Source organism: Poeciliopsis prolifica, unplaced genomic scaffold, assembly GCF_027474105.1.
Source record: "Poeciliopsis prolifica strain line A6 unplaced genomic scaffold, Auburn_PproV2 SCAFFOLD005, whole genome shotgun sequence".
Classification (NCBI taxonomy): Eukaryota; Metazoa; Chordata; class Actinopteri; order Cyprinodontiformes; family Poeciliidae; genus Poeciliopsis; species Poeciliopsis prolifica.
Window position 1 is genome coordinate 750,355 of NW_026562380.1, and position 27,596 is coordinate 777,950.

General features: G+C 37.6%; 1 protein-coding gene across 2 annotated transcripts in view; it reads right to left on the minus strand.

Moving 5' to 3' along the window:
• The window catches only part of LOC129359605 (inositol polyphosphate-5-phosphatase A-like), a 151,743-nt gene that overhangs the window by 106,045 nt on the left and 18,102 nt on the right, over positions 1–27,596 (minus strand). For both annotated transcript variants that reach the window (XM_055029349.1, XM_055029348.1), the window contains exon 2: positions 11,435–11,476. In XM_055029349.1, the coding sequence (XP_054885324.1) occupies positions 11,435–11,476 (42 nt within the window). The remainder of the gene's footprint in view (positions 1–11,434; positions 11,477–27,596) is intronic.

Sequence of the window (27,596 nt, forward strand, 5' to 3'; positions counted from 1 at the left end):
TAAATTCCATATGGTAATTGAAGAGCTAGTGCATCAAAAACAAATACCAAAGTAAGGTCAGGGTAAAAAAATAATTTTTTAAAACGTGTTTAATACAATGTAAGCGTTAAAACATGCCAAATTCCTTTGGAAGACAATTTCTGTGTAGCTGAAGTCAATGCTTATGACTATCACTATTTGTGTCCTAAATGGACATACATAAGCCTGGGGTGTCAAAGTCCAGTCCTGGAGGGCCGCTGCCCTGCAACTTTTAGATGAGCCTCTGCTGCACCACACCTGGATATAATAATTAGATCATTAGCAAGGCTCTGGAGACCTGATCTACACAAGGAGGAGGTAATTAAATCATTTCATTCCAGCGTTTTGTAGTGTGGCACATCTAAAAACTCCAAGACAGCGGCCCTGGAGGACTGGAGTTTGACACCTGTGACATAAGCACCAGCTATCAACCACTCACCATCACTGCCTGAAGAATATAATGTAAATGGCCCAAGCACTGTTTCAGTCACTTCTTAGTTTTCACCCAAGACAAGATACAAACAACCCAGAAAGTCGCCACCCATCAGTTCTCTTTAAAGATCCAAGTTTCTTTCTTTTTTAAATAAAACGGGGGAAGTTGGGTGAGGGACAGCGGGGAGGGGCTGGAGGCTAGGAGGGGCTGGATGCTAGGAGGTAGCGAGACGTTATATGCCTGCGCTACATGCTGTAAGATTAACAACGGACCAAACCCGTGCTTTAAATCGAGCTTTAAGATAATGTATCAAACCTCAGGCGCAAAATGAAATGTACTACAGAAATATGAAAGCATTAAACTCACCTTTGGGTTAGCGTTCGCCTCCATAGTCGCCAGCTTCCCTGATGCTGGTATTTCTTCTCTATGACGTGGCGTCTTGTGATTGGCTGGGTGTTGGAATCTGACGTCCATTGCGCATGTCTGTGACCTGAAGTAACCTTGCCATTTTTAACAGCGAATTTTTAGACGTTGAATTTGAGACAACGAATTTTTAGACGCTGAATTTTTTACAGCAAATTTTTAGACGTTGAATTTTTTACAGCGAATTTTTAGACGTTGAATTTTTTACTGCGAATTTATAGACGCTGAATTTTTTACAGCGAATTTTTAGACGTTGAATTTTTTACAGCGAATTTTTAGACGTTGAATTTTTTACAGCGAATTTTTAGACGTTGAATTTTTTACAGCGAATTTGTAGACGTTGAATTTTTTACAGCGAATTTTTAGACGTTGAATTTTTAACAGCGAATTTTTAGACGCTGAATTTTTTACAGCGAATTTGTAGACGTTGAATTTTTAACAGCGAATTTTTAGACGTTGAATTTTTTACAGCGAATTTTTAGACGTTTAATTTTTTTACAGCGAATTTTTAGACGTTGAATTTTTTTACAGCGAATTTTTAGACGTTGAATTTTTTTACAGCGAATTTTTAGACGTTGAATTTTTTTTACAGTGAATTTTTAGACGTTGAATTTTTAACAGCGAATTTTTTATCACTGAATTTTTTTACGTTGAAAATTCAGAGGCATTTTTTATTCAAATCCTGATGGCACATATTTACTTCCATAAAGACTAATGTTTTAACTCAGGAAGAGTTCAGAAATCAATATTGGTGGAATAACCAGGAGGTTCTGTACAGTGGTCTCTTAATTTTTTCCAGACCTGTTTGTAGTTGTTCACAGTTTTAGTTGGACAAAACTATTTAATTTCTGATGTGAATGTATGTAAATAAGCAGTGAAATAACTTCTCTTGGGCCTTCGCCCTGCTGGGAGCTGAGCATCCCTAAAGGTCAGATCTTAGAATCGCCCCTGTGCAACGCCATCTCTGACACGTCTCCCTTCAGAGACGTTTCCAATGCAAATCAGCCAGGCGACCATTGATTTCAATGTGGCGCGATGCAAAGTGGTGCTTAAACTGCTGCAGCCGCAGTGGTGGATTCCCATTTAGCCCAGTCTATCGCACACAAGAGAGGCAGGCAAATGACCCTGCTTTGCTTACGTGTATGCAAGCTTTTAAATTGCAAAACTGTGAGAGAAAAGCAGAGCCTTGATGCAAGATTTGATTGGACTCACTGGCAAGAGAAGAAAGGAGTTGTTTTACTTTCTTTGCCTCACTTATATGATCCAATAAAGGAGAGAAATCTAATATATAAAGGTTCAAAGAGTTCACACAGGCTGTCAAGGATCCTCAGAAACTACGTTATAATTTAAAAGAAATCTATTCTTTTATGCATCTGGTCTCTAAGTTAATTTATTTGCATTTTTCAACCCTCAGAGATGCTGGAAACGCTTCAATTATATCGAGAGAAAATGATAAGCTAGTTTACAGCATGTTCCAGAATTACTTAAATCCACCAAAAGGTCCACAAAATAAAACAACAGCTTGCACATTGCTGTTATTCATTAAACAAAGGTGAAGCCAATAATGAGAAGCTGCTTCTTGTAAAACTAAGTACACCCCTGCTGTCTTTCCAGGACTGTAAGGAACTGTAGAATATTAGCAATTACCTTAAAGAAGTAACTGTTGACCTGGGAAAGAACAAGGTGATTTGCAAGCAACCAAGTGGAAAAAGGTTGGTTTTGATTCTTTCATATCTGAGAAAAGCTTGCTCTCTCTCAGCTCCTGCAGACTAGTAGCAGCACCTTTTAGAAAACACCTGGTGAAACTGCACATCTGCTGATCTCATCATACAAATTTCTTCTCAATCCAAAAAGTGTCCTAAAAATATTGTTACAGACTTAAAAAAGAAACATTGTTGTTCTGTGCCTATTGGTGAAGCCATTTCCTTCAACTCATATCAAAAATCACTTTTTTTCTTTAAAAAAAAGTGATTTCAAGTTGACTTTTTGTATGGATCAAATATGGATGAAAACACATACATATTTAACTCAGTTTATAGTATGGGTCAACTTCACCTTCTCTGCTCTTTATTCCATCTACTGAGGCGTTTCTGATTGTAGCACAGAGGAGTCAGTCAGCAGGCTAACAGCTGCATTAGCATGAGTAGCCTAGCATCCTGGCTGATGGTGGATAACTTGTTCCCAGCAGAGCAGAGTTCAGATTCAGATGCTTCTTTCCATGACGTCAGCTCAGAAGCAGCAACACGGAGCTGGCATGGAGCTACAGGCATGAGGCCTGTTCACTCAGGGGCACACCTCTCCCACCGCATGCTTTCCTTGCCCTCCTTTTTCCTCCAGACACACACACACACACACACGCGCGCACACGTACACACACAAAGAGAGAGAGAGAAAGAGAGAGAGAGAAGCAACCATAACACGTTCTTCCAAAGCACACAAGCCTGCAGTCCAGTGCAAACAGAATTCCTCTACCGATGCACCAGGACGTGCATTATTCCCACACACACACACACACACACACACACACACACACCACACACACACACACACACACACACACACACACACACACACACACACACACACACACACACAAACAAACGTGATGTATCCAATATCGAGTGTAAAACAAACATGAGCAACAAAATCCCTCAGTAATCCGTCTGCTTGGGCCTGCTTGTTGCAGTAATAATTACAGCAAGTTGAAAACCCAGGCTAAAAAAAAGGCTAATACTAGAGCTAACACTGTTTTTGCTAATTGGGGGTCAGGTAACAGTTGTAAAGCAGTTTTTACCAGATTTTAATTGGATTCAAGAGAATACTAAAAGCTGGTAAATTAAAACCAGGAGTCAATTTAGGTCCCTTAGTGACGAAACTTGCAGCATTCACAAAGAAACTGATGGAGTGTTCTGGCCATTGTAAATGAAAAAAGGGAAATAATTGGCAACAGAGAAGTGCATCTCTGCCAAAAAAATAACCCTCAAATATTTACAAGGAAGACCAAGACTATTTACTGAAGCTTAAAAATTTTACATTTGCGAGAGAAAAACGTAACAAAATAATTATGTAATAGTTAACTGCAGTATAAAGACTATAAAAAAATGGCACTTTGCAGAAAGAAAATATACTTGGAACAGTAATTAAGCCAAACTCCATGCAAAATATAAATGTTCTGCTTTTAAGTTTTTTTAAAAAAAAGCTTCTTTGTCTGTAAATATGTTTTGTCCAATAAGTCCTGAAGTGTCAGTTTTAGCTTCACCTGGTTGACATAAAGCATGGGCCGTGTTGCCACGCAGCTATTAGTCATATACTTCCCAAATCTGATTTCTACAGAAGAGTTGCAAGAAAAAAAGAATCGCAGAGAGAAATACTCGTCCCATTGGCAGATTATTTTAATTATAACATGGGAAAAATGTCTGATTTTAAATTAAATGAACTAGGATCAGGGGCCAGGACTTTTCCATCTATATATTGTAAAACAAGCTTCTATATCTTGCTGAAAAGTTATTTGTAAGTTAGTTTTGTCTTATATACCCAGATATTTGCACTACAAACTAGACCAAAAATCCTTGATGAGATGAGAGTCCAGATCTTATTTCTTAGTTTAATTTTACTGACTCTGACTTGTTCTGCAAAGAATAATGAGCAGAAATGTCACTTTTTTTATGTAAGTGTCTGGCAGATTATCAACTCTGGGAAGCTAAACACAAATGAAGGTCACACTTTTCAGATTTTTATTTGCAAAAAGAAAAAAAGGTCTTCAAAAACTAAAGTAATTTTTCATTGTACTTCGTAATTATGCTCTGCTTTATGTTGATCTACATTATTAAATCCTAATCCAAGCGTCCTTATCAGTATTTAGTTCCCACAAACGAAGGCACTATCCCTTCCTGTAAGGCATCATCAGATGATGGAGGAATCCAGCCAGCGGAGACGGCATTTCGATCCGAGGCGCTGCACAGCTGGGCGTGAGCAGTTCAAAGTCTTCTCTCCCCTGTTTATGTGCTCTGCTGGGAGCAGCTCTGTTTATTGTAACCAGTCTGCGTCCAACTATAACACCCTTCAAGTGTGTTCAATGGAAACCGCAGGGAAGTTGAGGGAAAAATGGAGCAATGAGGGGGATTTTCTGTACAGTCACCCCCTTGTGACATTTCTCTGATGCATTACAGTCCATTCTGCAGAGAGGCAATAAAAACAGATTCCGAATCTTCCGGCTTTGAGAACGACTTTATTTCTATATGTGCAAGAATCGACTCTATAGAACAATAAATAAAACACAAAAAGAAATGCAGTGAAAAACCTTCTGTGTGTTTAAATCTATAGCTTGTCTTCTTGTGTTAATATAAACAAAGTTGTGATGTCAAAATGAAACTCCTGAGGATTCATTTTGAATGAATAACTTGATGACCAATAATGGTCACCGAGTTCAGAGCAGCAGCTCTGCTTACATCACACAGCACACACAGTATTCATAACCCTTGAACCTCCACGTGTTGTCACACTGAAACCGCAAGATTTGATGCATTTTGTTAGCATTTTACGTGACAAACCAACACAAAGTTGTGTGTTACTGTGAAGTGGAAGGGAAAGGATACGCAGTTTTCAACATTTTCATTCACTTTCTCCTGTTTACCTTTATTTAAGGTTGCAGTATTCAGGTTTTCTAAACATTTTTTTCATATATTTGTGAAAACTGACACTATGTTTTGACAGTATAACAAGACAAATCGTCAGTGGAAAATTTCACCTTCAGAAATGCATTGCTCCAGGTCAAATATAACCAATCAGAATAAGGAGAATGGTCTTAGCGCTGTCAATCAAGTTTGTGTATGCACTCCTCAGTGTGCTAATGGAGTAGAAACAGTTTAATCATTTATCAGCCATTGTTAGTGATTATGCAAAACAGCCTTAGCATTCCCAGCAGACTCAATGTGAGGAACTAACTGTAGCATAACAGATAGCAAGGGGAATGCTGTGAGCAGCACATACATGAGCCTTATTGGCAGTCTTAAGATCCTCCTATGATTGATTGTTTATGACAGAGTAGTGTATTTCTGCATATGAACCACAGGGAGGCAGAGGAGATCGATTTTCTCACAGATTAATGGATTCCTGTTATACTGATTGTTTTCAAAAATATATGTAAAAAAAAATAAAAAGCATATTGTTCATAAAAGTCACCCATAAATTAAACATTTAGCAGGCAAAACCTTTGTGAATCCTGAAAAACTGATGCTAACAGATTTCCATCTAATCAGTTTCAGTTTTTTGCAGCTGTAGTTGCAGAGAAACGTGAATTTTACTCGGTGGGATAGAACACAAATCCACATCACTCCTTCACAGATTTCTATTTATAAAAACATTTTAAAATAAAACATTTATCTTTGCTACTTTGCTGTGAGCGATCACATAAAACCCACGGGGTACGGTTACTTAAATTAGCGTTCTGGTTTCAGTTTCTTGATACAAAAGTTCATTTAAAGAGAATCAACTAACAGTGTTTTCCCGTTTCGGACATCATAAGACTCGACAAAATCCCCGTTATTGATCTGGAAAATATAAAACAGCCATTAAGAGGCTCTTAGTGTTCTGGCAGATAGCAGGAAATCTAATCATGAATATCAGTATTCACTTGTTGGTTATTAGCTCTGCATTATCCTCAATCTGTTTTATGCATTTTCAGTTAATATGAGGAAATCCATTAATCTATTAGTTTGGTATGTGGCCATGATTTACCAGTAACTCTGACTGAAAGTGAAAACTCACTGAAAGAAGCCAGTCATCCAGAGTTCTCTTAAGCAGAAAGTTCCAATTTTATTACATTAAACACGACTTTCTGTAGAAAAACTTGTTTTCTTTTGTACCAATTAAATCTGAAAATTGCTAATACTTGTTCATCTAGAAACTGAAATAAGTTCTTCCTGAAACGACGGATCTGGACCTCCAAAGAACAAACACTTTGCAATTTGAAGTTAACATATAAAAAGCTAAAAAAATACCTGAACTTTGACCCTAAATCCACAAATAGGAGTAGAAAAGGAGGCTTCAAAGATGCAGAGCAGAGAGAAGGAGGAAGTGCAAACTATTTCTTCCATCGATCTTAAAAGAGAAGGATCATATCCCCTACTCCAACGTCTCTCTGCCCAGCGTCCTAACAATTCGGCTGGTCAAAGATTTAAAGAGGAGCAGCAAAAACAAATGAGATAGATTAGCAGTGCTTGTTTCATCCAGGTCATATAACTGTGAAATATTGTCTTTGATGTCAGGACACTGAGCTGTTAGCATTTAAAAGCAACAGTCTACGGTCAGAGGCCTCTTCCGTTTTGTTGCAAACCTGACTGCTCCAGGAGATCCTTCCTGACCAAAGCATCACTGTCCACGACTCTCTGAATACACCTAGTTTACATGGTGACATTTAACTTCTCTACGGGATGAATACAGTATTTCAGATCCGAATTAAATTTAATTTAATGACAGAGTTTCATTCATTTCTCAGCAGCAAAAATAAAAGTGAGTTATCAGCAAACTGAGCAAAGATCTGCACTCAAAGTAACTCAGTTCCTCAGAAAAACTACATTATGAATAGAGTGATTACAGAAACTCTCACCGTTTCTCCTCTGCCAACCTGTAAAACTACTTAAACAGAAAATTTATATCCACTCATACAAGGCCTTCTGGCCTCAAGCAGCAACAATTCAAGCAAATCAAGAAAAGTTCAGTTTCGTTATGAGATTCGGTGAGTGAATGGAAACTTCAGGCTGTTCTGTGATGAGCTGTTTTGACATCTACCTGCTTTAGGCACGCCGACAGTCGTCAACTTGAAAGTGAAGTTTGGGTTGCAGAAAGCTGAAAATATATCGATCTATTTAGAGACTGCTTGCTGCTTTACACTGCAGGCAAAAAAACCTCAATCATCTTTAATTAAAAAAAAAATATTTGCTGGAAAGTTATTATTCAAACTAACTTTTGCAAAAATCATCAACTGCAGTAAACTCTGTTGGGTTGACAAGGACATCATTTCTTTGAAAACATGAATATATCCAACAACTAACAGTGATTGGATATAATTGCATGATGTGCTTCTAATTCATGAAGAGAAAATTAATTTCTGCCTCTCATGCAGCAATTCTTTGCTTTTCTTCTTCAATAAAGCGGCGAATGGAAAATTTCTCTAGGTCAAACCACTTCCTGTTGAAAAAATATCACCAACTCAACCTTCAAAATCTGTTCTTGTCGACAGACTGGCTGCTACAACGCTTACACGCTACTACCAGAAACGATTATTTTTGGCCTCAGGGTGTTGATCAGTGACGCAAGAATTGCACAACTGCTGATGAGCATGCATGATTTAGCTCTGGATCCGCTGCTGCCATCTCTGCTGGAGGGATTCTTCTGCACAACATATCGAATTGTGCAACCGTAACGAAGGCTGCATGTCAGCAGTATGCAATATCTTAAGTGTTATGCATTCAAACTCTGCTTGCCAGTGATATATTTGGATAGTTGGTTGAACTTTTATTTTCTAAGCATGATTGGATGTTTAACTACAAGGTAAAAAAAACAGGAAATAACCTTCATTGTGTTAATTTTCTAACATTAAAGCAGCTTAAACTCCCTCCTTCCTAATGTGACATCATATAAAAAAATTACAAAATGAACCCGACAAGATATCAGGAGGCGACCTTTGAACCTTCACATCATCATCCAAAGGGATGCGAGTCCTACATGAACTGAAAGGCCACTCATACAAGAAGAAGCCACACCCAGGTCAGAACAAATGATGTGAGTCAGAAACGACATTGTTTGCTGATGTTTTAACAAAAAACTGAGTTTTGGTTTCATGTAGGGCTGAAACGATTGAAGGGACTAATTACCAATAATCAATTATTGAAATATGTGTTAACTGGAGTATCCAGACTTTTAAAAAAGTAATTTGACAACATACAGAGCAATAATTAGGCCCAAAATGTACAAAATCTATAAAAATGTTCCACCCAGAACTCCTCAAAATGGTTTAGTTTTAGCTTCACCCGCAGAAAAAAATCACTTTTTTCTGTCCAATTATTAGTTCTTTTAGCTGCAGATGCATCCTTTGCAACAAATGATCAAAGCATTTACTAAAGGAATGCTACATTTTTTAATGTTAGGTAATAAAATTTATTTTCCAGTATAAAAAAGAAATTTAATTATTTGTTTAATTTTTAATGTATGTCTAATATTGTATACAAATTGTATGCAAAATCTGCAGAACATGCCAATTTATTCATTCAATAAACCAATCAATTAGAAAAACCATCGTTAGCTGTGCCCCTCATTTTGTGACACGAAAGAGGAACAAGCATCTACTAAATCATCAGACAAAGAAAGAAAAAGAATAGAGTTTTTATCTTTATCCAAATTGTTTTCAAAAGTAACAGCGCAGTAATTTGGCGCTTAGTCTCTAGCTGAGACCTTTGTGTGGAGTTTGCATGTTCCCCCTGCGGCCAGCGTGGGTTTCTCTCGATACATCGCTTCCTTCAATCAGGCGACAAAGGGTTAACTGACCTCAATGGACCCCATGTTGGCATCTTTCTTAACTGATCGAATGCTGTTTTTGCTTCGTTATCGTCTCATTCAATCTCTCTTTTCTATCGCATTCAACAGCACTTTCTGACAGGAGTTATGAGGTTCAGCTGCCTCGCTTCCCTTAACCCAGTGGAAACAGTTGGTGGTTAGTCAGGGGTTCCTCAGCAGGTGAAGCATTGTGATATGAAACATGACTGAGCTCAAATGTTTGTAAAAAGAAACAAAAAAGAAAAGAAAGAAATGCAATTAGGTCATGAAAATGGCAAGATACCAGCTCCACCAACACATCTGTGCTTCAGCTCTCATGCACAGCTGGAAAACAAGAAGGAAATCAATCTGCTGATCTGCAGCGTTTGTGGTCATGTAGGTGCATAACAGCTGAAGGTGCAGGCAGAGCACACATCCATTGTCTCACTCAATACCACAGAAGAAGAAGAATCTGATTAATGATTGTGCATTTGTTTTAGTTCCAAGACAAAAGATTTCTTTCTGGCTTCCAAAAGCATTGGCACCCCCACGAGTTTTTCACAATTTTTCCTATTAAAACCACAAACTTTATGTGGAACAACACAAAAAATCCCCATCAACCTCAAGTCAATGATTTTTATATATAACTACAACTACAGCTGCAAGTAGTTTGGGGTAAAGTTTCTACCAGCAGACATCAAGATGTTTTCCCCTGTTCTTCTTTACAAAGTATCTCAACCTCAGTCAGATTGGATAGAAATAGCCTGAGAACTGCAACTCAATAAGAGATATGTCCAGACTTTGACTAGGCCACTAACACATCCAGAAGCTTTGATGTCAACCTGTAGTACTGACTGAATGTTTAAAACTACAATGTTCATCAACATCTCGAAGGCGGAAGTAAGAGCGCTGCGCAACACAAATAATCACCTAGCCGTTTTGTTCTCCATCTCGAAGATTAACTTTATGTAGAGGTATCCGGGTTAAATGCATTTCTTTTCATTTAATTTTTATAACATTGCAAATTTTTTCTTTCACTTCACAATTATGCACCACTATCTGATTGAAGTTTGTGGTTGTAACCCAAAAAAATGGGGAAATGCTTGAGAGACATGAAGGAAACAATAAGCAGATGCAAACTCATTTTAAGTCTGAATCTTTACACATTAAAATAGATAAAAGATAAAGGTTTGACAGGCAGAAATGGAGAATTTTTTACCTACAAGGTGTTTCCAGGAGGTATTTTACTCAAACATTTCACAGAGATCATTGCTTTCCAAGTAAATAGAGAAAACAACATGGAAGCCATTTCCACAGTCTCTATAATCTAGTTCAGATAATCTGGGTCACAATGCTCTTTTTCTATGTGGATTAGAAGCTAAAAAATTTGAGAACCAATGGAAATCCTGTCGAATCTTTGACAGACTGTCAATTTTCCTTGACACATCACTTTCACTTTCACTGCTGCTGACGATCAAACTCTCCTTAGGTTGTCAGTTTTGAGATAAACTGCACATAACACCACAGTAAACCAGCAAATAGCTCAATGGAAACCTGCCTTACTGACATAAAAAAATAGTTAAAAGGAAGAATTAGCAAGAGGGAAATAAATATATCAAAACAAGAAATGAATATAGGGTTCACTCAGTTTCATGAACATGTTCAAAAGGCTTCAACAATGACATTCTAATACATTTCCATGCAATTCTGACATGCAATATATATAAATCAGGACAGAAAAACAATAATGTGTTTTAAATACAGCATTAACAAAAGTGCCAGATGCAAACTCAAATTGTAATGTGACATAAAAAAAAAACTGAAACTTGACACAGATTCATTCATGCACATCATCAGGGAAACTGTTCAGAAATTACTTTCCATTAAGTGATCAATTTATGTCCTGATGGACAAAACCACAGAATCTATTTCTCTTTATAAGCAGAGACACTTGCATGCTGGGTAATGCAGTCTAATGTCATCTAAAACTAATGGAATCACTGCTGAATATTTGAGTTTGCGTCTTACCTCAAAAAATTCTTTCAGCCATACTTTCTGCAGATTTTCAGTCTGAAAGAAAAAGGAAATGAATACAATTAATAGATTTGAAACAACTTTAAAAAGTCTTCCATTTCCAAAATGTTCAAGACCGCAGTGGAAAGTGACCGCTATGAGGAAAGCAGAAAGAACAAGGGTGTTAGAATGATTTCACCTCTGATAACCCAGTGTACACCAACACTTTAGTTCCTTTGATCAAATAAAAACATTTAATATCAGTATCGTCTCCAAATCTTTCAGATTAGTAGAAAATTTCTAACTCAGAGCCCTCTTCAGGAGACCCCAAGTATGTTCTTCTAGAAAGCTAAATTTCGCTAGAATTTTGCTTTCTAGCAAAAATTGGTTAACAGTTGTTAATAATTGTTAGATGCATTTAGAGTTGTACAACATTTCAACCACCTCAAGAAAAACCCAGACTTTCAACCTGTGGAAAAATGACCCCAAAGCTCCACTGTGCCACCACCGTGTTTCACTGCAAACATTGCACCACATCTTTAGGAACTCATGTTTGATGTTAGAGAGTAAAAACCGTCTCCCACGAAGTTTTGAAAGACTTTAACCGGGACAAGATGTTTTACTGGGAACGAAAATATTTAGTCCGGAAAACTTACTCCTTCAGAGTAAGCAGGGAGCTGCAGACTCCTTCTGCAGCTCCCTTAGGCGTGCTTTTATAAATCTGTTTAAATACCAAGCAGAAAAATTATTGGTCGATTTACCTCCTGTTAATTTTAGGTTTATGTCAGTGAACAATAAGTTGTATTAAAAAGTACTTAAACATTCATGTGCATTTAAGGTATTAGAGTAGGTCACCTGGGAATGTTTCAGTGCATTTTAGGGTGATCCTGAAATTTCACTCGAAAGCCAAAAAGTCTAACTTCTTGTCAGTATCCTATAAGCTGAAGCCCAAACTAATTCACAGAGATACAAATTCTAATTTAAACTTCCTTTGCACTATTATGGGTAGGAATAACATTGGGCTTAACTGTTTCTTTCAAATATTTATCATGAACTCAAGAGTGGAAATGAGAAAACAGCAGGAAAATTCCTAAAGAACAAACAGAAATTTACTTAAAGTTGTTAAGTTTTACCTTTGCTGGTGACAGGAATGTATGTAGCTTTAGCAATAAAATAAAAAGGACAATTCTTTTATTATCAGTTTCCGTTTAAGGGTGTGCTAACACAGAGCAATAATTTTGTGCTGCCAAACAAATCAGGCCTAAATTCAAGCCGTCAAAGGTTGGAATTTGAACTGTTGATTAGGGCTGGAATGATTAACCAAATTAATCGTGATTAATCAATTATTCAAATGATCAGTAACTAACTTAGTAATCAATTAATCAACAGGGGTTGACTCTAAAAATGTCAACTTCTTGGAAGAACAAAGCACAAAGTAATTAAGGAAAAACTGTACCAGAAATATAAACATTTAGCATTTAAGATAAAAAATAAAAAATCTTTGTAAATATGTTCTACCCAAAACGCCATTGTTTTAACTTCACCCAGTGCAAAAACTATATCTATATTAGACACCAGCTAAATCACTTATTAATGGATTTAGCTGTAGGTGCGTCCTTTGACAAATGATCGAGCGTACATTAAAGGAATGCTGTTATTGCATTTTAGGCAATAAAATGTTTCTGTGCATCATTTAATGTGTCTCTAATATTGTGTGAATAGAATTAAAATGTAAAATCTGCAGTTCTTTTTACACAATCATGAAAATAAGTGATAAATTAATCAACAACTGAATTAATCATTCTATTTGTTTCTATTCAATTACATTATCTTTAAAGGTCAAAACCTTTCCAGGGCCTCTCACCATCATTTTTCCTCTACAACTCTCTCTCATTTTTTTTTTTTACTTTTCTTTCCATCCAGCATTCCCCTCCTCTTTAAAAGGCTATTCCCAGACCTGGACTTCATTTAGTCTGCGTGGTGGAAACAGACGCAGGGCCCTGGGCAGTCTACCATTTAAGGAGAGATCTCCCAATGTCGATAACTAGGTCTGATGAACGGCCATGCGTGTGTGCGTGTGTGTGTGTGTGTGTGTGTGTGTGTGTGTGTGTGTGTGTGTGTGTGTGTGTGAGGTGGGGGGGGGCAAGAGAGGGAGAAAGTTTCTCCTTACTCAACCAGTCTATAATAAGAACTCTTGGGGGATTCACAGGCTTTGTTGGCATTTGTTACAAAAAGCAAATATAATACAAAAGTAGGCTCTTTGGCCCAAGATGGCAACCAGGCACAAAGCTTAGCAAATACCTCATTGATGTGATGAATTGTCTGGTAATTATTTTAAACTACTACTTTAAACAAAAATAAGAACTCCACAAAATCAAGCAAAGGAGCTTTACTCCCAAAACTCTCAATACCACAAACACTCCACAAAGGTGTTTCAATGGGATGTTCAGTAGTTGACAATGACATTGTTAATGAGCTTATCCTGCAGATATCCTGGCATATTGATAAAAGCTTCAATATGTTTGAAGCTTTTATCAAGCATATTGATAAAAGCTTATCAATATGCAGACCAATATACAATACAGACCGAATACAACCTGCTGTATTGTATTCGGTCTGATATGTCACCCACAAACAGATGAAATCCACCGAAACTTTAGATCCCCTTTCAAAATACTTGATTGTATTTTAATAGTTCAAACACCAAATATATCTTAATATGCATTAATATGTTCAGCCTGGCGGGTCTCAGAACAGTAGGAAAAACTGAAGAAACATTCTAGGGGACACAAACTTTTTCATAGCACTGCTCATAAATCTAGCATAAGCGAGAAATAGTCACCATCTTTTTGTTAGAAATAAAAGTAATAAAGTCACAAAAACAACATTTTTGCTACAAATCTTTATGTTAACATGAAGATCTCTAACTACGCCCAGTCCACTCTGACTAAAAGACACAGAATCGAATGAGCTAAAGAGGAAATGCTTGTTAAATGTTGATCTTAATGTTACAAAGGGGCACCTGAATCCTGCAGGACTCGGTGAGTGTTTGCACTGCCCCAATCTGAGGCAGATCATACAGTGTGGCTCTATATAAGGAAACGAGCGGAGGAGCCTGTCATTAGTCACAGGGACAGAGGAAGAGACGGAGAGTGAGACAGATGCAGACGAAGAGGAACAGACAAGTTCCGACCTTGGAGATGCTACCGGACCACCATGGTAATGGAAACACAAACAAACAGTCATGTAGTGCTCAAACAATTAATCAGATTAATAGTGATTGATCGATTATTAAATCGATCAACTCATTTAGTGGTAGATTAATTGTTTACTGGAATATAGAGTCTCTGAGAAAGGGGGATTTATTGAAAGAACACACTCAGAGCAGTAATTAAGCCAGAAGTCTACAAAATATACTGGCTTTCCTCCAGTGTATTATAAGCCTGGCGGGCCACCAGGCTGTACTTGTGCCCCCCAGGCTAAGCACTGGTGTTCAGGTATTAATCTTCCAATCTTTTAATAACACATAAAGGTAATTATCAAGTGATATTTTAAAATGTCCTGTCAACTTTAAATGTTTTTTAACTCAAAAACATGGCGGGCTACTGGATGAACGACTGCCCAACCACCAGGCTTAGCAAGTATTATAAATATTATTAAATATTAATTATAACCAAAAGTCCTCCGTTTTAGTCAACCTTGTTCAAATTCTCCTATTAAGCACTGTTTGCTATTATTAATCAACAGATCACTAATATTGATGTTGAGTCAAGCAGAAAGGGCTGAACTTTTCACATGTTGATGTTTCAAGTATTGTTTTTTAGCTGCAGGTAGATTGTGTGCTGTATATACAAACATACATTAAAGGAATGCTTGTTGTTGCATTAAAAGTTAAGAAAAAGAAAATTTTGTTATTTAAAAAATTAATTTATTTGTTCATTTAGAGTAGAGTAGAATATACTTTATTGATCCCCAAGAGGAAGTAGCTTAGTGGTTGAGAAGCGACTCCATCCAAGGTGTTAAATTTTAGTAAACACAAATATAGCCATAAGTGACATAAAATGTAAAAAACATACATGCATAACATAATCAGAAGTCTGTTGGCTACATTTGTATATTTTAATATACTGTATTTCTAATATTATAAAAGAAACATTTCTGTAATTAAATGAAAAATCTCTAGAATATGTTAATTTCTTTTTCAATTATTTGGTTGAATAATAAATAACTATAATAATCGCCAGTTCCAGCCTTAGAGTTATGCCCTTGTGTTTTGATTGTAATACCTGATGAAACTAACAAACAGCCTGCTTTCATCTCTTTCATTCGTTTCTGTGTTACACTTTATATAACAACACAAGACAATAAACATGTTCCAGTGACAGTTTCTCAAACAAGTCTTTAAGTATGTCATCACCGCCTGCTGGCTGCAGGAGACCCTGGAGATCTTTTCTCCATCATCCCAGATAAGTCCGATGCTGCAGCTTTGATGTGCAGCAAAAACGGTTCTGGGGAGCAGATGCTGGACTTTCCGGGGCGGCTAAGAGGAGCGCCGGCGGGGGCCCTCAGAGGCCCGACAAATTGGGCTAATAAGAGAAGAGACGTTTATATCTGCAGCCACGGATCCAAGCTGCCCACCCTCGACTCGTCACAAGTTAATTCGGAGTTAATTAGAAAGTGGGGCTCCGTAGACAGGGTGGTATAAATATACCCAAACCCTGCGCTGCTCCTCTTCATCCTTCAGAGGAACTTTCACTCGCTCACTTGTCTCCACCTCCCGTCTCTTCTGTTTTCTGAGAGGATGGCCTAGATTTCACCCCCTTTGAGGAACAAGGAGGCTGTGCTGCAAAACAAATCAGGCCTGAATTCAAGCCTTCCCAAAAGGTGGGATTTAAATGTTTGTACCGTTGACTAGGGCTTAAACAGTTAATCCCCATTAATCAATTATTCAAATGATCATTAACTAATTCAGTAATTGATTAATATGTCACTGGAGTACATAAACTTAAAAATCCCAACTTCTTTTAAGAACAACAAACTCAAAGCACTAATTAAGCCAAAACCGCACAAAAATATTAACATTTTGCATATTAGATGACAAACCTTGTTTGTCTGTAAATATGTTCCATTCAGAACTTAATTGGTATTTTTAGCTTCACTTGATGCAAATTCTGTCGGAATTTGAAGGCGTTTCCTTTCGTAGTTCTTAGTGCAGCGCCACCACAGGTGAGGAGGGGAACAGATTTTTCAAAGGGGTTGTTTCGTTTGACTCAGTGCAGAGTGAATTTAAACCGCAGCCACTGAAAATGTAACAAATGTCCCAATCTTGGAAGTATTAAACAAATAAGAGATGCACAGATAAGGAACATTTGGGCCAATAACTGATATTTACAAATCTTTTCAATAAGAGACACAATCAACGTCACATGACCAAACAAATGCCACATAACCAACACAATACCCTTCGCCTCCTGAACACAAGATGGATGTAAATCGGACCAGTTATATTCACTGGACCGAAAGCAAAATGTTAAAAAATTACTAAGTGCCAATAGGAAAACTAACTTTGTTGCTTTTAAAATAACTGAATCAGTTTGTTATGCAATTATTCAGCTCTGCAGTTAAACTAAATCATTAAAACTAACAAATTATCCTTGCAATCAAAAAGTCTCCAAATACAATTGCTTTCTTTCCTCGGCAAGTAGAAAATACACTAATGTAAAAAAAAGGTCTGCTGCTTGGAGACTCTATAATTGATAAGAGAGAGTGGAGATGAGCAGCCTTAAAAAAGCCCGGGTTGCTTGGTTACACCTGATACTAATCGCAGGCATACGAGTCCACTGCTGGAAATAAAACCCCAGCCAGGTTTAACGTCTAACCTTCAAACCAAAAAACAACCAAGGCTTGAATACAACCTGAAATTGGATTGTGCAGCTTTTATTAGATGTTTGTAACAATACAGATCAAAAACTAATCCCACATGGAAGCATTTTAAAAAATAATCCACCCAAAAACTCCCGCACAAAGTCTGGACTCATCGGCCTTAACAGACAAATTTAACTCAGTGAGTGTGAGGTCAAGGGAGTTTGACCTCAGTCTGTCTTACAAACTGAGCAGCAGAGTCTGCAGAATTTATAGAAGTGAGGAAGATGGTGGTAAATTAGGCATCAAAATGAACAAAACATATACATTTATTTGACCAGTGCCAGATTGTGTCTGTTGGTTGAAAAAGAGTCTCTCTACCCAACTTAACAATACAGCCACACAAAGATTGAAATGGGAGAGGCAAAAGCAAATGAGACAGGTTAGCAGCTAGTGGCAACAATTTATGATGTGAAATGCTGCCCAAAAATTCAGATGTTAACATGTCAGACTGATATAGAGCAACAGTCTTTAGTCAGAGGCTACTTTAGATTCGACGCGAGACTGACTGCTACTGAATGACATGAGTTATGACATCAAATTTCCCTTTGGGATAATAAAACAAAAACATGGGTAAATATATACTTTTGTTTTGTTTTTTTGCATTTGTGACTACCACTGAACCTGGAAGACATTTTAAAAATCCCAAAATACATAAAGAAACAGCTAAAGCAACAGATAAAATGGATACTGATGTCTCTGTCTCAAAAAAGGTTCAGTTGAGACCAATGCACCAGAGTTTTGTCATCCAGTGTTTGGTGGAAAAGAGAGACATTAGAAAAACAACCAACCAAATGGAAATGATCAAACTCAGTTTTAGTTTATCATGCAATTAACTGATTTATAGACGACAGATGGAATTGGGTTCAACCTGGTGTTAATGGAGCGATCGGAGACAGCAAGCAAAAACAGATGAAAATAATGTCATGTATATTTAATTATGTGCAAATTGAGCAGCATTTTTCCTGCTTACAGAAGAAAAGTTGATTTCATCAAATCAAACTCCACCACAACACATGATAACACACCGATCTGAACACCTGATTTGCGATGCAAAAATGCAGCAATTAATCTGAGTCTGACTTTACAACATTAACGTGTCTGGAAACAAAAACCTCATAAAGCTTGTTTTCCCAACCTAATCTTTCCACTGCTCTGATGTGCTAGCATACTTTTCCTCTTACGAACAAGACCCCGACCACTTCCTAGGTGAAAATAAAGCCTACTTGGCTTTAGGATGAAAGGAGAAGCATTTAACATCTCGTTTTTTTTCCTGTGTATGAAAAGCTAAGAGTGTGTTTGTGTGTTGACAAGTTGTTCGAAAGGAGGTTATTGGCTTTCAAGGGAGCACGCAGCGGACTAAAAATACCCTGGCTGGATGGAGCTGGAGGTCCGGAGAGGAGGGAGGGGGTCCGATGAAGGAGAATAGGCTGCCCCAGAATCCTTCAACAGGTCGGAGCTGAAAACAACTCTTCTTCCGAGTCGCTCTGCGGAGGCCGGCTGGCGCAGAGGAAGGTCCCTTCTGTGTTTCATGCAACTCCACATCAAGGGGGCTCATTAAGGATTTAATTAGAGCAAACCCGCGCTGAAACCTTAAATTAGACCGAGGCTGGCTCCTGTGAGATGGTCTTCATCCATCAAGAGAGAAAAGGTGGAAGTAAGGAGGAGGTATGCTTCAAACGAAGCGTTTCATGTCTCCCTGAAGTGCTCTTTGCCCACATATTACATTTATGTCACCATGAGACAAATTATCTTGCAGGAAAAGGTAACGAGAAAGGATCGCCCACCTGAACAAAACTTCAAAGTCTACTGTTACAAAATGTATGTATTCAGATTGAGCCACTTAATCTGTAGTGCATCAGATTTGAAGCCTAGATTTACAATAATTTTGACAAAAACAAGTATTAAATTAACCTGTTTAAAAGCTGCAGTGAAGAAAAACATTTAATTTGACTTAAGTGTCAACCAAAGAATCTGATTTCCTCATCTGCAGCGGTTTTTAATCTCTACCTTTCTGATCATAGTCTGGATGCTGCTAAGTATAAAAACCTGTTGCAATAATCGATAATTCAATTAATCGTGGGACGGATTAAATTAGCTAAATAATTTTCATTTTGATAATTAAAAATTTTTGGAGGACAACTTTGTTTACAGAGACTTCACAGTCCCATTAAAATATCTTCCAGTTCCAGCATTAAGTGTTCTTTTAACACATTTTTTAAATGTATTGGTTGGAGTGGGCAAACTTGTATTAGTATGTCATTATCCATAAAATCGTCTCAAAACAACAATATTAAGAAACTCAAGAAAAAACAACAATTCAAGTGTTCAGAGACTGAAATTAATAAATTTCCCTTTAAACAACAGACATGGGAAAATAATTTCTGAATGCGTAAAGAGTTGTGCTGTTCACGTTAGATTTTAACAGTTTTTGTGAACCAGGAAACCAGTGAACCATCGACTCCTGAGATCAGGAGTCGATGAAATCATCTGATGTGAAAAACCGACGGACCTGCTGCTAAAGCTGGAAAATCAAACGTTCTAGAAATTATTTGCTACAAATGATTATTCAAAAGCAGCAAACTACTGTCTCTGCAGAAACCCTGTAAGAACATCTTCAGATGTCAAGAAAACTTTTCTCCTATCAGTCGTAAGACTACATACAGTGCTCTCAGTAATGGCCAATATCAGAGATGTGAACATATTTAGATGGGACTTTTGGAAAAAAAACTAAAAACTAAAACTGCAACAGACTGAGAAGTTATAGCAGATTCGTATTCTGACTGGAAATCCCATCATCACTACAGTTAATCCTTTGCACAGAGATTTGACTTTCCCATAAACCGAAGAGCTTAGGGAGAGTAACTGGTTACAGTTTCATTCCTGATATTTGTACACTGCAAAAACACAAAATCCTACCAAGTATTTTTGTCTAGTTTCTAGTGCAAATATCTTGTGCACTTGAAATAAGACAAAACTAACTTAGAACTAACTTTCAGCAAGATATAGGAGCTTGTTTTAAATGAAGAAATTTTTTTTATTAGTTGAAATGCATTATTTCACTGGCAGATGATTTCCCTTATAGCTAGTACTTTTTCAACAATATTAAGGAATTAACTTAAAGCAATTAACTCTTCAAGTAATCATGACAGCACTTCAAATAAAATAAATTATAGCATTTCTGTAAACAAAATTGTCCTTCAAAATAAGCTAGTTGAGACTAAAGCGCCAGACTGAAGACTTGTGGTGGAAAGAGAAATTCATGTTTTGCTTATTACAACAGCAAACAAAAATGTATATATATATTTTTAATTTAATAGAAAGATATCACTCTGCGTTGAATGAGTCTGTGATAATATATAATTTTCTCATTTATTCAGTTGCATTTGAATGATGACGTTTATGCAGCCCATGCATGAAGCTTGAAGAGCGACTCAACACTGCAGTCAGCTGGGATTCGTGTCTCCAGCAGACAGGAAATTATGGCACTCAGAAACCACAGCTGTAAGAGCAGAAAGCTTTTTCCCCCCACAGCATGAGGGTGTGAGCTGTTCTGTGTCATGCTGTGGTTCAGGATCCATCAGGAGACAATCCTGATGGAGATTGTCGTCACCAGATTGTTGATCTCTGCAAATGGAAGAATATTTTGCATGACATCATAATCAGCTTTCTACGACAAGACGCAGATGTGAAAAATGCTGCATTGTGCAATCCACCGCAGCCCCGAAGGGACCTCTGACAAAGCTGTTATCTCAAACACACACACACACACACACACAAACACACACACACACACACAAAGAGTGTGCGTTATTCTCCCACTCACACCTCTGCCTTGTGTTACTCAACACACACCAGCAAACTCAGCACTGCAATATGATGCAAATATCTCTTCAGCACAAAGTTACAATCATGAGATCATTGACAATTCGAGCTTTGCATGACTGAGCATTTGAATTGGATACACAAGAGATCGGGACAATTTCATTCTCTGATCGGTGATCTGGACTTTTTCTTGTTGATTTTATTTTGTACATGAAACCAAACAGAACAGGATATTAATTGAAGTGAGTTATATAAATAAAAACTGAGTCCATACAGCGTTTTCAGTTGATAAAAGCACCGACAAAATCGGGCTTGCATAAGTTTTCACTCCCTTCTAATAATATTTTATGAAGGCACCATTTGGGTTTAGGGATGCATCCAGTCTGAAAGACTGAATCAGATTAATTGATTACTGAAATAATATTGATGTCTAGTCAAGCAGATAGGCCTGAGCTGATAAGTATTGTTCAAAGTATTTTTTTAACCTGCAGATGAATCCTTTGCTACAAATGATCAAACATTTACTAAAGGAATTTATTTAATTGCATTTTAGGCAATTAAAATATGTTTTGAATAAAAAAAGAAACAGTTTTTTATTTACATCTTTTAATGCATATCTAATACTGAATTTTAAAAAAGCTAAAAAAATAAATAAATATGCAGCGTTCCATGTTTTTATCTGATTAATCATCAAAATAATCAAAATAATCGCCAGTTCCACTGCTGATGCATATTAATGTGTATTTAGGATTTGAACTGTTAAACTTGGCAGTTATAGACACTTTTAGAGTTTTTGTGTATTTTAGTTATTTGCGGGAGATTGTGGGGAATCTAAAACAAAATGCATTTGTTAAGTTTTGTTTCCTATTCTTCCCCAGACTGATACCTTTGTTCAAAGTCGACTCTTTAGCTCTTCTGCAAATCATCCACTTCGAGCAGCTCGATCTTAAGTTCACTCAGATGTGAACTTAAGAAAGAAAGCTGAATTTAATTAAAGAAATAAATAGTTAGAAAAATTATTACATCGTCACCTTGCATCAACTGCAGTTTCTGTTTTAATTTACTGCGTTATTTCTTTGCATTCAACGATCACACCTACATAAAAAAAGGCACCAAATATTTTCCAGAAAAGGTTTGCCTATAAAAGTTCAACAAATGTCAAACAGGGGAAACACAAAACACCCTGACAGTCAATCCAGAGTCTAATTACCATCTATGATAAAGACCATCTCTTATGAGGAGGCCTGCTGCGTTTGCAGCTCAAAGCAGGATGTTTCACACGCTGTAATTACAGACCTAAAGGCTGATTGAAAACCTATGATCAGGTTATCTAAAACAATATATTTCTCTGGAACAAGCAACTAAAAACTATAATTACTAAAGACTCTGGCAGACAAAGTTATTTACACTTTCATTTTGTCTTTTACAATCTCAGACACCCCCTAATCAACAGAAGGGCAATTTAGAAACAAGCCAAACTGCAGGAACAAAAAGTCAAACAAAAGTACAACTCAGTTGGGAGACAAAAATATCACCCAACTGAAAAGCATGTGCATAAATATACACTACATGTGCTTGTCTATCCTCTCAATGCTTTTTCCTTCCACTCAACTTTCCATGAATATGTTTGGGTACAGCAACTTGTCAAGTTTAACCTTTTTAAGCAATTACCTTTTTGTGGCAATAACTGTCAAGTCTGCATTCTTCCTTAACATTTTGTAAGCCGAAATATATTAATCATCATTAAAAATGTATCTTTATGGGTGTGGAAGTCAGCAATAAGTCATAATCATGTAAATATATCACTGTGTGTTGTATGAGCATTAATTTTTTTAAGTAAATTACTGAAATATAATCACATTCTCATGTTTGCAACAGTGTAATTTCCTTCTGGGAATTTAGTTTAAGTCTTAATAAAAACTAAAAAACAGCTGGAAAAATTGCTAGTTTCACTGCTGAACTAGCAGTAGGATGAAATACTTTCCTATTTTTTCCAGGAAAGTAATGAGCGGCAATTACTTCCCAGCAGAGTCAAGTGACTTTCCACATAAAATCAGTAACTAAGAGAAGTCAAGAAATAAAAATAAATGCTGCGGATGCCTGGTTACCATCTCAGTAAGCAGAACATCTTCAAAACAAGCTTGAATGTGTTTGAGGTTCAGGTTAAATTGGCATTTTTCAGTCGGTTTCTCCTCCATTTGAGACATAAACGCTGACAAATGCAACTCTGTGAAGGTTAATCCTAATGTTTACTTTGCTCCCAACAGAGCCATTACACAGAAGGAGCTGACATGGCTGCTTCGCTTTTCACATTGTAACAATATAGGAATCCTGAGAGAAGACTACAGTGTCTTTTCCCCAAAAACGCCACTTGTCCCATGACCTCAAATAATCTGCCCCACTGGAAACCCAAGAAAAGGTCATGGACTATTTATTTGTCCTAATACAATCACATGACAAAGAGCAGGAAATCCCCGACAGTCCCAAAGCCACAGGAGACCATTTTTCTCGTCCCGCTCCATCTTTCTTTCTAGGCAGGATAAAACCTTTACGCTAATTTTTCAGCAACTGTCATTTTCAATCTGGCTCAAAATCAAGGAGGAGAAACGGCAACAAGTTCAACCGGTTCATCAGTTAAATACTGAAAAGGTTAGTTTCAATTACTTTTCTTTTGTTTCCAGGACTTCTCTTATGAATCAACGGGGTAAAGATCTGTTTGAACCTGAGCATTACGTAAATAAAAGCCTTAAAAGTTTCCATTTAGCTTTAGAGTACTGGATTAAAGGAACTGCGTACAGCCATGATTCATTCCCAAGATATCCACACTTCTCAGCCTGCATCCATCAGATTCTCATCAGTGTCAGGGTGTTTAGACCAAATCTTCTTCACACTATTATTTTTACTTTATCCCTCCCTGACTGTCTTACAGGGGAACATTCTTGCAAAATTCCCATTTTTGTTCTTCCATTTGGGACTCTGCTTCTAAAGAAATAAAAAACACTCAGTCTGGGTTTTTGGGAACAAGTTAGTATTTCGGTGCCTTAAAAAATGATCTGTCTCAACAACATCTGGAATGTGTCGTCACAAATCAGCAGGCATCGGTCCATTACCCAGCAACCCCATTAAAGTCCAGTCCCTCACCTAGGAACCTCAGCTTGTACTACATTGAAGTGCAAGATGATTGGAGCTCTAGATATCAGATTTTACAATAAGGTGAACACTAAACTTTCTGTTATAAACTAATTAAATAAATATGTAATTTAAAGGGGTAGTATTATGTAAAATTTACTTTTTTGAGCTTTACATCATGTTATAATCTAAAAGATACTTGTAGTGTTGCTGATTCCTTTATACATGTTTGAGAAATCCTTTAATCATCATGGTAACCATTCAATTGTGCAAAACGCCTGGGTGGACCTACACGAAGCTCCTCCTCAGAGTTGAAGTGTAAAAGCTTTCAAGCTTCTGCCTCAGCTCCTTCAAACTAGCCAGAAGCAATTAGCAAACACCTGGTAGAACTGGTCATCTGATGAGCTCATTATACAAGGTTCTTCTCAGTACAACGCTGGTACAAACTTTGATAAAGTGCTAAGAGAGGAGAGATGTTCTCATGACTTCCTGAAGGTGGAGTTTCAAAAAGAAACAAAGGCCCAATCTCAAGGCGTTAAAATAAAAAGTCAAGATTTATTTAAGTCATATTTGATACAGCATTTTTATAACAGCTGAAGGTAACATTGTTAATAGATTTTCCTATAAAATGGCTCTATATGCCTGGAAAATAAACAAGTATAAATGCTTTGACTGCTAAGCAAGCACTGAAAAGGCTTAGTAAAAACCCTGCTACCCTAGAAATACCCAGTCTGATTACTGAAACTGAAAGTGTCAACTGGTGAGCCACTAAAGTGCTCAGATGGCCTAAAAACACATCCTGAGGGACTCCGCCCAACATGGTTCTGCTAACACTTTCAAGAATACAAAATCCTAGGAAACCCATGCATAATTTAGGAACAGAAGACAGAGTACAAGAATTAGGCTGCGGCATACTTTCTCTGGTTTAAAATGCGACTCAGAAGCTTTCCATCTCTCAGGGCATCTGTGAAGAAACGCTCGACGGGAATAGAGAAGGATTTTGCTCCTCTATATCCGGATGTTTGTGCATAGCAGCTAAAAGTCGAGCACTGACTGTAAAATTGATCCTGCCGGATGGGTGTTGATGTCAGGCACATTAGCAGTATTGATTCAATAAAACTAACAAAAGGAGAAGGAATTGTGGCATTGATCTTAGCGAGCTGCAACAGTGAAACACAAGTAATCCTGTGCTACTGCAAAATACAATCTCTAAGTGAAGTTATGTGTGTGAGTGGGGGTTGGGGGGGCATTTCAAAAGCAAATGTCAACTTCAGGGTGTGGCGACTACAATAGCGTGAAATTAACTCTGAATATTTCAAGACTTATTCATTGAAGGACATAGTTAAGAAACACAAGCAGAAGTCAGACGAGTTCTCATCTTCAAAGGGAAGTAATGCAGAGGTTATTTGTGAGGGGAAAAACGTTGAGCAGAAACCAGTTCACATTCCTTGTGGTGAGCTATCAGCAAATTTATTCAGAAGGACACAGAGTCAGAGGCCTCCAAGATATCTGGGAAACGTGAAATAAAATAATACAAAAACAACAAATAACACGAATTATGAATTTTCTGTAAATTGTCCTTCAACAGAAATGGGCAAGCTGAGACCAAAGCACCAGTCAACAGTGACTGATTTAGTTTAATGGCACCGCTGCTGTAAAAGTAAGCCAAGAGGAAGGGGAAGGGTCTGAAAACCATCCTTCAACCCACTGCTTTGTGACGATAACATTTCGTCTCTCTTTGAACCTTTACTATGACTCGTCACTCACATTCATCACGCTGCTGCCCTAAATCAAGTGAACTCTCGACAGGAGACAACAGGAAATGGTTAGGAGTAGGAGGAGAAAAACAAGGCAATGTCTACGCAACAGGTTACTCTGCACACAGCTCTACTTCCTGTGCAGGGTTTGAACTCTCGAGAACGGAGCTGAAGCTCCTGATGAGGTCATCAGATCACCTCTGCATCGTCAGTCTCACAGCTGTTTTTTCCTCCCTTTGTCCAAGCAGTCTTCCCGCCTCCTTGCATGCAGTTTTTTTTTAATTTTTTTCCGTCTTCCCTTCTTGAAGAGCAGTGTGTTATCTCATGGCGTTGTCTGCATACAGCATCCTGTTTGCGCTGCTGCAGGACAAACATTGTCTCTGTGTGACGCCGAAGACGTTTCACAGGCTGTCAGGTTTCCAGCGTGGCCCTGATATCTCTGTAATTGGGTTCTTCCTGCTGGGGGAGTGAGTGGGGAGTTGAAAGAAGAAAAAATTAAAGTGGGCGAGTAACAAGTAGGTGAGGCAGTGGGAGCTAACTGGTTTCCACCTCGATAAAATGCTCTACAGTCATTTAATTCATTTGGAAAAGTACAACCTGACCAAGACAGAAATAATTAGATGAATCATAATTATCCATCATTGAAATAATCACCAATTAATTTAGTAATTGACTGTTAACTGGAGAACAGACTATACGCTAAAAGAAGAGCAGTAATTCAGCCCAATTGTTCTAAACATATATACATTTTGCATTTACGATAGAAAAATAAACATTCTTTGTAAAAACTCCTGAAGTGGTTTTTAGTTTCACCTGATTCAAATGATCAAAATAAGCACTTTTTGCTAAACAATTATTAATTCGTTAATCCAGAAACTAGTTAACAGACCAGCACTACACTGAACTGAGGTTAAGTCAAACAGAAAGCGCTGAGTGTTTCACATGGTGATGTTAACCTTGCATTTTATAGAACAAAATGTTTTTCTTGTTTTAAAAAGGAACTGCATCTTCCTAATATTGCATAAAAAGGCTTAAGTGATCAAATGAAAAAACTGCAGAAAGTGCCATTTTTTTATTCAATTAATTATCAGAATAATCGTTTGTTAAAATAATCATTAGTTGCAGCTATAAGCATGTTCCAACTCGTCCCTCATTTCAATGTTTCCCCCTTGGCCGAGGCGGACAGAGAACCAGGCCTCCAAAATAAACAGAGAGAGAGAGGCTGCCGTGAAAAACTCGGGAGAAAGAGTCACACCTCGAGTTCACCACAAATGGTCTCCGGCTGCGAGAAACACCCTGGACAGCGTCCAGGAAAGACATCTGACCAGAGCAGATGCAGAACATCAGTGTTAAGGTTTGTGTTGGACGGCTAATGAGAAACTTCCCATGGATTTGGCCCTGCATCCGAATTCTTCTTCCCTGCCCCACCTCTCCTTCCTGAATCCGACTTCTTCTCTTCTTGCTGCTTTTAGGTTTTCCCCGTTTGCTTCCACAGACGTCGCAGTGCAGCAGAGTTACAGCCCCCCGCGTAAGCAACGCCACGC